Here is a 13,509-nt window from a genome sequence, read left to right as displayed (position 1 = left end):
AGATAGAGTGGGTGTGGAGAGGATGTTTCCTATAGTGGGGGAGTCTAGGACCAGAGGACACAGATAGAGTGGGTGAGGAGAGGGTGTTTCCTATAGTGGGGGAGTTTAGGACCAGAGGACACAGATAGAGTGGGTGTGAGAGGATGTTTCCTGTGGTGGGGGAGTCTAGGACCAGAGGGCACGGCTCTTCAGAGATTGTCTGCCTGGAGTCAGCGCTCGCATAACCAGGACTTGTGATCTGCACCGGCTGCTCGTACGACCATCCACCACCTGGCCCCCATGGCTTCACGTGACCCTGATCATGGGGTGGGGGGGCAGCTAAGCAGGTGATACACATTGCCCGAGGGTGACCCGCAGGCTCGTGGAGGGATAGAGCCCCTCATTCCTTCTTTGGCAGGGACATATCTCCACCCCGCCGCCCTGAGTGGTAGGAAAGACGAATGCTACAACAGTCTCTGTTTGCAGCTAGATTGGGAAAATCAGGCTGATGCTGGATCCCAAGAGATGGAAAAGCCTACGAGATGGCCACTACGTGGGAGGCAGCCCTGGATTGGGTGTTGTGTGATGAACCTGATTTGATCAGGGAGCTTATGGTCAAGGAACCCTCAGGAGGCCGTGATCACACTATGATGGTGTTCACCTTGCAGTCTGAGAGGGAGAAGATGAAGTCGGATGTATTAGCAGAGTAAAAGGAACTACAGAGGCAGGAGAGAGGAGCTGGCCAAAGCAAGGGCTGGATCTTCTGAAGGCATTTGCAGGAGGAGGAGAAGATGGCGGCGTGACGCAGCGCGCGCGGCCTCTCCGGTGAATGATATCCGTAATCTGTCAAGTAGGGGACTGTGCACAATCCTGATTTGATGGAGATAGACGTGAGAGTGCGGAGGAATATCTGGAGAAACATATGAAATGCCCGCTTCGCTGCCGCTGCTACTGTGTGGTAAGCAGAATCTCCGGAGCTGAAGGCCCCAAAATCCTCGGCTTTGCTTGTTTCAGCGGCCGGGGAGAGGTTGAAGGCGCTCGGCAGAGGATGGCGCTCGGGAGGCTGGAAGGAAGCTCCAAGTTTTCGGACGGACGGACTCAGTGTCGGCTGTGGTCGGCTGCTTCCAAGGCATCGGCAACTTGACGGTGCCTGGAGGTTTATGGCAGGGAGTTTCTCCCTTTTGCTGCCTGCCCGATCGGGGTCTTGGGAGTCGATCGGGACTTGAGACATTTTTTTACAGTGCCCATGGTCTGCTCTTCATCAAATTATGGTATTGCTTTGCACTGCTGTAACTATACGTTATAATTATGTGGTTCTGTCAGTGTTAGTCTTTGGTCTGTCCTGTTTTTCTGTGATATCACTCCGGAGAAACATTGTATCATTTCTTAATGCATGTGTGCATTTCTAAATGACAATAAAAGAGGACTGAGTGTTCTCATAATCTAATCTAATCTAATTTGTTGTGCTCCTATGTCTCGTGGGCTTATATAAAAGTTCTTCCGTCAAATGCTCCCAGCTCTTGCGGGTCTGGAACTAGAGCGCACCACAGAATCGTTTATCGTTTTATAATCCCGCTGGAGCTGTCAGGTCTTCTACCAGCCTCTTAAGTTTAAAGAATCTCCCCGTCAAAAGACAATTGGCAGGCCGGCTTTTCTGAACTGCACCGCCCGTATGAAAATTGGTCTGTGAATGAAGCTGTTATTGTTTATGAATTCTGCGGCGTGTTCACGTACCCCGTTGGTGCACTTAAAAGGCACCTTCTCCAGGAGCGAATCCCGTCGAGGCCACTGGGCAAGACGCACACATCTTTCTTAGTCTCCCTTATGAAGTGACTACCCTCGCCTTGAACCGAGGTGCAGCCTGTAAAGCGCAGTTTTCAGGGGAGGCTTGCGAGCATTACGGTGGGGAAACGGCGAGGAGGAGAGGGGACGGGTGTGGGGTGTGTGTGTGTGCGTGTGGAGAATGAAAACGAGCCCGCAACCCAGTGCGATCGCTCGGCGCGCGCGGCAAGAGATTCAGGGGCTTTGGATTACCGTACCCCACTTCGCTCTCGATTAAAGTGCGACAACAGACTGACCATAAAAGGCCAAGCACCCCTTTTTTTTCCTGAAAGAGAAGACGAAATGGTTTCCTGCCGCGTTAAAATGTGCCAAATTGAGCAGAGATCAGTGCAAGACACATCAAAGTTGCTGGTGGAACGCAGCAGGCCAGGCAGCATCTCTAGGAAGAGGTACAGTCGACGTTTCGGGCCGAGACCCTTCGTCAGGACACGGGAGGAGGTATAGCTACGGTTGTTCTCAATGGGACAAACCAGACTGGGTCAGGAGTAATCTGGACCGATTCTTTTCAAAATGCTGGAACAACTCAGGTCAGACAGTGGCCAGAGGGGGAGATGGACACTCACATTGAGACTGTAAGACATGGGAGCAAAACTAGGCCATTTGGCCCATCGAGTCTGTTGTACTATTCCACCCTGGCTGACCTATTATTACCCCACTCCAACCCCCATTATCCCGCCTTCTCGGCAAAAAGCGTTGACACCCTGACCATCCAAGCACGTATCAACCTCCGCCTTAAATGTACACAAAGACTCGGCCTGCGCAACCGCCTGTGGGGATGGGTTCCCCTTCCCTCTGCTCTGAGGCGGGGCCATCCAGGAGAGCTGTGCCGCCCCCCCCAGACAACGGATGCCCACAGCAGCCAGCTTAAACGGGCAGTTCGGTCAGAGTGGGCCGGATGGGCCAAGGATGGCCGATTCCTGGCCGCGTGACTCCACGTAACAGGCACAGCTCTTTGCCCAGCACCTCCGACCTAACTGCTTAAAAAAAAAGCCGAATTTCCCCTTTTGGTGCCCCTCCTCCTTCCCTTTCGCCCCATGGTCCACTCTCCTCTCCCATCAGATTCCTTCCTCTCCAGGCCTTTACCTTTCCCACCCATCACCTCCCCCTGGTGTCCCCCCTCCATCCCTTTCTCCCACGGTCCACTCTCCTCTCCTATCAGATTCCTTCCTCTCCAGCCGTTTACCTTTCCCACCCATCCCCTCCCCCTGGTGTCCCTCCTCCTTCCCTTTCTCCCACGCTCCACTCTCCTCTCCGATCAGATTCCTTCCTCTCCAGCCCTTTACCTTTCCCACTCATCACCTCCCCCTGGTGTCCCTTCTCCTTCCCTTTCTCCCACGGTCCACTCTCCTCTCCGATCAGATTCCTTCCTCTCCAGCCCTTTACCTTTCCCACCCATCACCTCCCCCTGGTGTCCCTCCTCCTTCCCTTTCTCCCACGGTCCACTCTCCTCTCCCATCAGATTCCTTCCTCTCCAGGCCTTTACCTTTCCCACCCATCACCTCCCCCTGGTGTCCCTTCTCCTTCCCTTTCTCCCACGGTCCACTCTCTTCTCCGATCAGATTCCTTCCTCTCCAGCCCTTTACCTTTCCCACCCATCTCTCCCCCTGGTGTCCATCCTCCTTCCCTTTCTCCCACGGTCCACTCTCCTCTCCGATCAGATTCCTTCCTCTCCAGCCCTTTACCTTACCCACCCATCACCTCCCCCTGGTGTCCATCCTCCTTCCCTTTCTCCCACGGTCCACTCTCCTCTCTGATCAGATTCCTTCCTCTCCAGCCCTTTACCTTTCCCACCCATCACCTCCCCCTGGTGTCCTTCCTCCTTCCCTTTCTCCCACGGTCCACTCTCCTCTCCGATCACATTCCTTCCTCTCCAGCCCTTTACCTTTCCCACCCATCACCTCCTCCTGGTGCCCCTCCTCCTTTCACCTATCACCACACCGCACCCCCCCCCAGCTCCTTACTCCATTCCCCCTTCCAGCACCCACCTGGTTCCATCTATTGCCTTCCAGCTTGTCCTCCCTCCTCCACTTTCCCCCTCCCACTCTCCTTATTCTGACATCTTGCCCCCTTCCTTTCGAGCCCAACGCGCCGGCTGCCCATTCACTTCCATAGATTCCGCCTGACCCGCTGAGTTCCTGCAGTGCATTGTGGGCGTTCCGTTCAGCTCCCGGCGTTTCGTCGCGAATTATGGGAACGGGGCCTGGAAAGTGTTGGAAGCCACCTTCCTCCTGTCTTCAGGTGGTCCAGACGCACTGGGATGCAAAGGAACAACAACACACACTCACACACAAAATGCTGGAGGATCTCGGCGACTGTGGGGAACAAACAGCCAACGTTTTGGGCCGAGACCCTTCGTCCAGAGTGGTGAAGGTTCCCGGCCTCTGGAATGTCGACTGTTTACTCATTTCCGTGGATGCCGGGTTCCTCCAGCATTTTGTGTGTGTCTGTGTGTGTGTTACTCTGGATTTCCAGCATCTGCAGAATCTCTCGTGTTTATTCCTCTCCATAGATGCTGCCTGACCTGCTGAGTTCCTCCAGCATTGTGTGTGTGTGTGTGTGTGTGTGTGTGTGTGTGTGTGTGTGTGTGTGTGTGTTGCTCTGGATTTCCAGCAACTGCAGTCTTTTGTGTTTTCCCGGCATACAATATTAAACTCGGACACGGAAGCAGAGCGCAGCAGAACTAACGGTTTGTAAGTAAGAAGCCCAGAAGAATTTCAGATGCTAAATTACCATCATTTGCACTCATTCCACCACCTTTCTCCCCCTCATTTACTTTACGTTTAGAAGACAAGTATATTTTTGTCACGCACGCAACGGCCGTTCGCAACTGGCTGTCCGCGGAGATTATGACCAAACGCCTCCGCAGCCTGAGAGGGAGAGGGGGAGACGGGGAGGGGGGGAGGAAGGCGTCATACATACCATAGACGTAGAGGAGGTAGTCATCGTGGGACTCTCCGATGTCGTTGAAGGCCTTGCAGCGGTAGGTCCCGTTGTCGGACTTATTCAGCGATTCCAGGACCAAGTTCTCGATGGACAAGATGGCCCGCTCTGGCATTTCCTCATCCAGCCGCTGCCAGACGAGCGTGGGCCTGTGGGGGGAAACGCGCGAGAGGCTTTGAGTCCTCCGAAGGTCCGGTGCCCGCCTCCGCTGAGCGCAGGGTTGGCGGCCCTGTCGCAGGAGAGCGGTGCAACAAAGGGGCGGCCACACGGTAGCCAGGTCAGTAGGTTAATTGGTCACTTCTCTTTGGACAGTGCTGTCTCGTTGGGCCAGAAGGGATTCTACCGTGAGGTATCTCTGAGTAAAACGACATAGAAGGTACAATTATTGCCTCTAATCATTGCTGCTGTCAGGGAGGCTGTACAGGAGCCTGAGGAGGCACTCAGAAGCTTAGGAATGGTTTCTTCTCCCTCCGCCATCAGAATGGACAATGAATCCAAGTACACCACCTCAGTATTTTTTGTTTGCTGCCTTTTTTGCACTACTTGTTTAATTTAATTTTCTTTATATATGTAAACTTCTTATTGTGATTTATAGTTTTTACTATCGACAGCAGTGAACAAAACTCGGGTGCCTAAGACTTCTTAATCTGACAACATGGAGCAGAGAGTGAGTTTGTAAATCTGGCCAGAGCAAAGGGTGTTGGGAACGGTGCGGGAGGGGAGTGGGACGGGTGGCAGAGAACCAGTGCCAGGGGTGGCGGTGGTGGGGTGGCAGTGCTGGTGCAGACACACCCAGCCCTGAGACACCAGGCAGGGTCACTTGATTCCAAACAATTGGTTTATTGATCATTACAGAATGTCTCTCTGGTGCTTCCCCTCTCCCTTCCCCCTTTCCCAACCATGATCCCCTCTCCCTTCTCCTTTTCCCAACCATGATTCCCCTCTCTCTTCCCCCTTTCCCAACCATGATCCCCTCTCCCTTCCCATTTTCCCAACCATGATCACCCTCTCCCTTCCCCCTTTCCCAACCATGATTCCCCTCTCCCTTCTCCTTTTCCCAACCATGATCGCCCTCTCCCTTCCCCTGTTCCCAACCATGATTCCCCTTTCCCTTCCACTTTTCCCAATTATGATTCCCCTCTCCCTTGCCCCATTCCCAACCATGATTCCCTTCTCCCGTCCCCTTTTCCCAACCATGATTCCCCCCTTCCTTCCCCTTTTCCCAGCCATGATTCCCCTTTCCCTTCTCCTTTTCCCAACCATGATTCCCCTCTCCCTTCTCCTTTTCCCAACCATGATTCTGATATGGGTCTCTATTGTGGACTGAGAGTGGGAAGGGGACAGGGAGCGGGGAGTCATGGTTGGGAAAAGGGGAAGGGAGAGGGGGAATCATGGTTGGGAAAAGGGGAAGGGAGAGGGGAATCATGGTTGGGAAGAGGGGAAGGGAGAGGGGGAATCATGGTTGGGAAAAGGGGAAGAGAGAGGGGAATCATGGTTGGGAAGAGGGGAAGGGAGAGGGGAATCATGGTTGGGGAAAAGGGGAAGGGAGAGGGGGAATCATGGTTGGGAAAAGGGGAAGGGAGAGGGGAATCATGGTTGGGAAGAGGGGAAGGGAGAGGGGAATCATGGTTGGGGAAAAGGGGAAGGGAGAGGGGAATCATGATTGGGGAAAGGGGAAGGGAGAGGGGGAATCATGGTTGGGAAAAGGGGAAGGGAGAGGGGGAATCATGGTAGGGAAAAGGGGAAGGGAGAGGGGGAATCATGGTTGGGAAAAGGGGAAGGGAGAGGGGGAATCATGGTTGGGAAGAGGGGAAGGGAGAGGGGGAATCATGGTTGGGAAAAGGGGAAGAGAGAGGGGAATCATGGTTGGGAAGAGGGGAAGGGAGAGGGGGAATCATGGTTGGGAAAAGGGGAAGGGAGAGGGGAATCATGGTTGGGAAAAGGGGAAGGGAGAGGGGAATCATGGTTGGGAAAAGGGGAAGAGAGAGGGAATCATGGTTGTGAAAAGGGGAAGGGAGAGGGGAAGCACCAGAGAGGCATTCTGTAACGATCAATAAACCAATTGTTTGGAGTCAAATGACCCAGCCTGGTGTCTCAGGTCCGGGTGCGTCTGCACCCGCAGCATCCCCCGCCCTCAGAACTCCTCCGTCACCCCTAACCCCCGACCTGCAGGCGCTCCACCCTCGCCGTTCCCAACATCCTTTGCTCCTGCCGTGCTGTCCACTGCTGGTTGACAACATTGACAAATGCAGCACTGTGCAAGAGTCTTAGGCACCCCGGCTATATATATACATACATAATGCCTAAGACTTGCACAGTATTGTATAAACACATTAAGTAGCTCACCAACACAGATCGATTGCCTGTCCATAAAGTGACTCTGGGCACAGGAGTGTCTGTGCAGAAGGTGACTCTGACAGGAAATGATAAAGTAGTGGTGGTTGGCTCCCATATGTGACATTTTTTTTAAAGGGAGTTTTTACTGGCCGATCAATGGGCTCAGTGGTCATCAAGTTCGAATAAACTTTGCAAAGCCGTGTCGGTTTGGGGTGAGAACTTACTGCGGCTTCCCGCTGGCCGTGCACGTGAGCTCCAGAGTGTCCCCTTCCCTCGTCGGGCCTTGCGGGTAGCTGACAGTAATCTGCACCAGAGGCTTATCTGTGAAGGTAAGAAGTCAGATTTCAGTCTGCCTCCTGAGCAAAGAAAGCTCTCATTCCGGACCAGTGAGCCTCCCACGCCCGCCCCCGCCCCAGGGGCCGACCGCACCTCCCTCTCCCAGCGACTTCCGATACAATACCGATAAAAGGGGAGTTGAGTATAGGAGCAAAGAGGTCCTTCTGCAGCTGTACAGGGCCCTGGTGAGACCACACCTGGAGTATTGAGTGCAGTTTTGGTCTCCAAATTTGAGGAAGGACATTCTTGCTATTGAGGGAGTGCAGCGTAGGTTCACTGGGTTAATTCCTGGGATGGCAGGACTGTCATATGTTGAAAGATTGGAGCGACTGGGCTTGTATACACTGGAATTTAGAAGGATGAGAGGGGATCTGATTGAAATATATAAGATTATTAAGGGATTGGACACGCTGGAGGAAGGAAGCATGTTCCCGATGTTGGGGGAGTCCAGAACCAGAGGCCACAGCTTAGAATAAGGGGTAGACCATTTAGAACGGAGTTGAGGGAAAACATTTTCGCACAGAGGGTTGTGGATCTGTGGAATGCTCTGACTCAGAAGGCAGTGGAGGCCAATTCTCTGGATGCTTTTAAGAAAGAGTTAGATAGAGCTCTTAAAGATAGCGGAGTGAAGGGATATGGGGAGAAGGCAGGAACTGGATACTGATTGTGGATGATCAGCCATGATCACAGTGAATGGTGGTGCTGGCACGAAGGGCTGAATGGCCTCCTCCTGCACCTATTGTCTATCGTCTAAAAGTGGAGGCGGAGAGGATGTGTCCCCCGCTAGGGGAATCGAAGACCAGAGGGCATGGCCTCAGAGTCGAGGGGCGTCCCGTTGGAACGGAGATGAGGAAGGGGAGGTCGGTTTCTTCAGCCAGGGGGCGGTAGGTCTGTGCAATTCATTGCCACAGGCGGCCGTGGAGACTCAACGAGGCCATGGAGTTCACACGCAACCACGTGACCAATCAACCCGCTGACCTGTACGTCTTTGGACTGTGGGGGGAAACTGCACAGGCAGGTTCCTTCCTCTCCAGCCCTTTACCTTTCCCACCCATCACCTCCCCCTGGTGTCCCTCCTCCTTCCCTTTCTCCCACGGTCCACTCTCCTCTCCGATCAGATTCCTTCCTCTCCGGCCCTTTACCTTTCCCACCCATCACCTCCCCCTGGTGTCCCTCCTCCTTCCCTTTCTCCCACGGTCCACTCTCCTCTCCGATCAGATTCCTTCCTCTCCAGCCCTTTACCTTTCCCACCCCATCACCTCCCCCTGGTGTCCCTCCTCCTTCCCTTTCTCGCACGGTCCACTCTCCTCTCCGATCAGATTCCTTCCTCTCCAGCCCTTTACCTTTCCCACCCATCACCTCCCCCTGGTGTCCCTCCTCCTTCCCTTTCTCCCACGGTCCACTCTCCTCTCCCATCAGATTCCTTACTCTCCCACCCACCTGGCTTCACCTATCACCTCCCAGCTTGTCCTCCTTCCTTTCCAGCCCTGATGAAGGGGTCTCAGCCCTAAACATCGGCTGTTTACTCACTCCCACGGATGCTGCCCGACCTGCTGAGTTCCTCCTAATCGCCACGGAATGGGGCAAAGCGCAAAGTGCACCCTGCATCAAACTCGAGCGGCGGCGGGGCCTGGGGAAAGGGTGGGTAGCGGGGGGAACGGCCCGAGCTCAGGAAAATTCCGCAAGCCGGCAAAAGGCGGCTGCGGGCACGACTGCCACCGTCTGCAAAAGATCCGCGTCCCAACTGGCCGTTGCTGAGTCTCAAACAAGTGAGTGAGATGTGACAAGGCACACATCGCTCCAATCTGTTTCCCAGCAGGGTCCCTGCCCCGGGCGGGTGGCGGGGGGGGGGGGCTGTGCACACGGCAAGGCGGTGGAGACCGCCAGCCACGTGATGGATCGAGGAACTACCGTGGCATCGGCTTTCCCTGGCAGGGGCCCTGCGATATTCTCAGGCTGGGACCAAATACTGACGATCATAGCCTGCGCCCTCTGATCGGGGCAACAAATGGTCAAGTCAAAGTTCACTTTCCATTGTCATTCAAGGTTCAAGTTTGCTTAACGTTATTTCCAGTTCACAAGTGCAAAAGGAGAACGAAATTAATTGCTGCACTGGACCAGATGCAGCACAGAAAGAAACACAATAAGATAAAGGACACCCTAAAAATAAAAAATGCAATAACTATCAATATATAATTGACGGAGGATGAGAGGTGACCTGATAGATGTGTATAAGATGATGAGAGTGGACTTCCTGACTAACAGACCCCAATCAGTTAAGTTAGACAACCTCTCCTCTTCCACTCTCACCCTGAACACCGGCGTGCCTCAAGGCTGTGTGCTGAGCCCTCTTCTGTCCTCCCTCTTCACCTATGACTGCGTTCCTGTACATGGTTCTAACTCCATAATCAAGTTCACAGACAACACCACGGTGGTTGGTCTGATCAGAGGGGATGACGAGACAGCCTACAGGGACGAGGTCCAGCACCTGGCCGCGTGGTGTGCCGACAACAACCTGACCCTTAACACCCAGAAGACCAAGGAGATCATTGTGGACTTCAGGCAGGCTAGGAGTCATACCCACATCCCCATCTACATCAACGGAGCTGTAGTGGAGTGTGTATCAAGCTTCAAATTCCTTGGTGTCCACATTTCTGTGGATCTCACCTGGTCCCTGAACTCCTCCATCCTGATCAAAAAGGTGCAACAGTGCCTTTATTTCCTGCGGAGCATCAAGAAAGCTCACCTCTGTCCCAGGATACTGACGGACTTTTACCACTGTACCATTGAGAGCATACTCACCAACTGCATCTCAGTGTGGTATGGTAATTGTCCTGTATCAGACCGCAAAGCACTCCAGCGTGTGGTGAAAACTGCCCAGCGGATTGTCGGCACCCAATTGCCCACCATTGAGAACATCTACCATAAACGCTGCCTGGGCAGGGCGAAAAGCATTATCAGGGATGCATCTCACCCTAACCATGGACTTTTTACTCTCCTCCCACCCGGTAGGTGCTACAGGAGCCTCCGCTCCCGCACCAGCAGGCACAGGAAGAGCTTCTTCCCTGAGGCTGTGACCCTACTGAACCTCACATCGCAGCGCTAAGCAGTATTGCACCCGTATTGTACTGTCTCAGTACTTTTATATTTGTGTGCTGTAGCTCTTGCTTTTTATTCGACAACGTGGAGCAGAGAGCGAGTTTGTAAATCTGACGGGAGAAAAGGACGTTGGGAACGGCGAGGGTGGAGCGTCGTGGGAGGGGCGTGGGACGGGTGGCAGAAAATGAGTGCCAGGGATGGGAAGGTGATGCAGGGTGCGGACCCACCCAGCCCTGAGACACCAGGCATGGTCATTTGATTCCCATCAATCGGTTTGTTGATCATTACAGAATGTCTCTCTGGTGCTTCCCTCTCTCCCTCCCCCTTTCCCCAACCATGATTCCCCTCGTGAACTGCCCCCCTCCACTTCCCACTCTCAGTCCACAATAGAGACCCATATCAGAATCAGGTTTATCACCACTCACATAATATCATGAAAGTTGTGTTTCTTTTTGTTTGCGGCAGCAGTACAGTGCAATACATAGAATTACTACAGTCCTGTGCAAAAGTCTTCGGTACCTCAGCTACGTGCAGACTTTTGAATGGTGCTGTAATAAATAAGCAATAAATATTGAGAACAAGAGATGAAGCGTCTTTGAAAGTGAGTCTGTAGGTTGTGGGAGCAGTTCAGTGTTGGGGTGAGTGAAGTTATCCCCTCGGGTTCAGGAGCCTGATGGTTGAGGAGTAATAACTGTTCCTGAACCTGGTGGTGTGGGTCCTGAGGCTCCTGTACCTCCTTCCAGATGGTTGAGGGGTGATAACTGTTCCTGAACCTGGTGGTGTGGGTCCTGAGTCTCCTGTACCTCCTTCCTGATGGTTGAGGGGTGATAACTGTTCCTGAACCTGGTGGTGTGGGTCCTGAGTCTCCTGTACCTCCTTCCTGATGGTTGAGGGGTAATAACTGTTCCTGAACCTGGTGGTGTGGGTCCAGAGGCTCCTGTACCTCCTTCCTGATGGTTGAGGGGTAATAACTGTTCCTGAACCTGGTGGTGTGGGTCCAGAGGATCTTGTACCTCCTTCCTGATGGTTGAGGGGTGATAACTGTTCCTGAACCTGGTGGTGTGGGTCCTGAGGCTCCTGTACCTCCTTCCTGATGGTTGAGGGGTAATAACTGTTCCTGAACCTGGTGGTGTGGGTCCTGAGGCTCCTGTACCTCCTTCCTGATGGTTGAGGGGTAATAACTGTTTCTGAACCTGGTGGTGTGGGACCCGAGGCTCCTGTACCTCCTTCCTGATGGTTGAGGGGTAATAACAGTTCCTGAACCTGGTGGTGTGGGACCCGAGGCTCCTGTACCTCCTTCCTGATGGTTGAGGGGTAATAACTGTTCCTGAACCTGGTGGTGTGGGACCCGAGGCTCCTGTACCTCCTTCCTGATGGTTGAGGGGTGATAACTGTTCCTGAACCTGGTGGTGTGGGACCCGAGGCTCCTGTACCTCCTTCCTGATGGTTGAGGGGTGATAACTGTTCCTGAACCTGGTGGTGTGGGTCCTGAGGCTCCTGTACCTCCTTCCTGATGGCTGAGGGGTAATAACTGTTCCTGAACCTGGTGGTGTGGGACCCGAGGCTCCTGTACCTCCATCCTGATGGTTGAGGGGTAATAACTGTCCCTGAACCTGGTGGTGTGGGCCCTGAGGCTCCTGTACCTGTTTCCTGATGGTTGAGGGGGTAATAACTGTCCCTGAACCTGGTGGTGTGGGCCCTGAGGCTCCTGTACCTCCTTCCTGATGGTTGAGGGGTAATAACTGTCCCTGAACCTGGTGGTGTGGGTCCTGAGGCTCCTGTACCTCCTTCCTGATGGTTGAGGGGGTAGTAACTGTTCCTGAACCTGGTGGTGTGGGTCCTGAGGCTCCTGTACCTCCTTCCTGATGGTTGAGGGGTAATAACTGTTCCTGAACCTGGTGGTGTGGGTCCTGAGGCTCCTGTACCTCCTTCCTGATGGTTCAGGGGTAATAACTGTTCCTGAACCTGGTGGTGTGGGTCCTGAGGCTCCTGTACCTCCTTCCAGATGGTTGAGGGGTGATAACTGTTCCTGAACCTGGTGGTGTGGGTCCTGAGTCTCCTGTACCTCCTTCCTGATGGTTGAGGGGTAATAACTGTTCCTGAACCTGGTGGTGTGGGTCCAGAGGCTCCTGTACCTCCTTCCTGATGGTTGAGGGGTAATAACTGTTCCTGAACCTGGTGGTGTGGGTCCAGAGGATCTTGTACCTCCTTCCTGATGGTTGAGGGGTGATAACTGTTCCTGAACCTGGTGGTGTGGGTCCTGAGGCTCCTGTACCTCCTTCCTGATGGTTGAGGGGTAATAACTGTTCCTGAACCTGGTGGTGTGGGTCCTGAGGCTCCTGTACCTCCTTCCTGATGGTTGAGGGGTAATAACTGTTTCTGAACCTGGTGGTGTGGGACCCGAGGCTCCTGTACCTCCTTCCTGATGGTTGAGGGGTAATAACAGTTCCTGAACCTGGTGGTGTGGGACCCGAGGCTCCTGTACCTCCTTCCTGATGGTTGAGGGGTAATAACTGTTCCTGAACCTGGTGGTGTGGGACCCGAGGCTCCTGTACCTCCTTCCTGATGGTTGAGGGGTGATAACTGTTCCTGAACCTGGTGGTGTGGGACCCGAGGCTCCTGTACCTCCTTCCTGATGGTTGAGGGGTGATAACTGTTCCTGAACCTGGTGGTGTGGGTCCTGAGGCTCCTGTACCTCCTTCCTGATGGCTGAGGGGTAATAACTGTTCCTGAACCTGGTGGTGTGGGACCCGAGGCTCCTGTACCTCCATCCTGATGGTTGAGGGGTAATAACTGTCCCTGAACCTGGTGGTGTGGGCCCTGAGGCTCCTGTACCTGTTTCCTGATGGTTGAGGGGGTAATAACTGTCCCTGAACCTGGTGGTGTGGGCCCTGAGGCTCCTGTACCTCCTTCCTGATGGTTGAGGGGTAATAACTGTCCCTGAACCTGGTGGTGTGGGTCCTGAGGCTCCTGTAC

The 13,509-nt window shown here is 53.8% G+C and overlaps 1 protein-coding gene across 5 annotated transcripts in view; it reads right to left on the bottom strand.

Moving 5' to 3' along the window:
• LOC134341002 (cell adhesion molecule 1-like) overlaps positions 1–13,509 on the bottom strand; it is a 582,596-nt gene that overhangs the window by 108,726 nt on the left and 460,361 nt on the right. For all 5 annotated transcript variants that reach the window (XM_063038685.1, XM_063038687.1, XM_063038688.1 and 2 more), the window contains 2 exons: positions 7,323–7,419; positions 4,741–4,910 (listed from right to left, as the gene is read on the bottom strand). In XM_063038685.1, coding sequence (XP_062894755.1) covers positions 4,741–4,910; positions 7,323–7,419 — 267 coding nt within the window. The remainder of the gene's footprint in view (positions 1–4,740; positions 4,911–7,322; positions 7,420–13,509) is intronic.

This window comes from Mobula hypostoma, chromosome X2 (assembly GCF_963921235.1).
Source record: "Mobula hypostoma chromosome X2, sMobHyp1.1, whole genome shotgun sequence".
NCBI classification, from domain to species: Eukaryota; Metazoa; Chordata; class Chondrichthyes; order Myliobatiformes; family Myliobatidae; genus Mobula; species Mobula hypostoma.
This window is presented reverse-complemented; position numbering and strand designations above follow the sequence as displayed.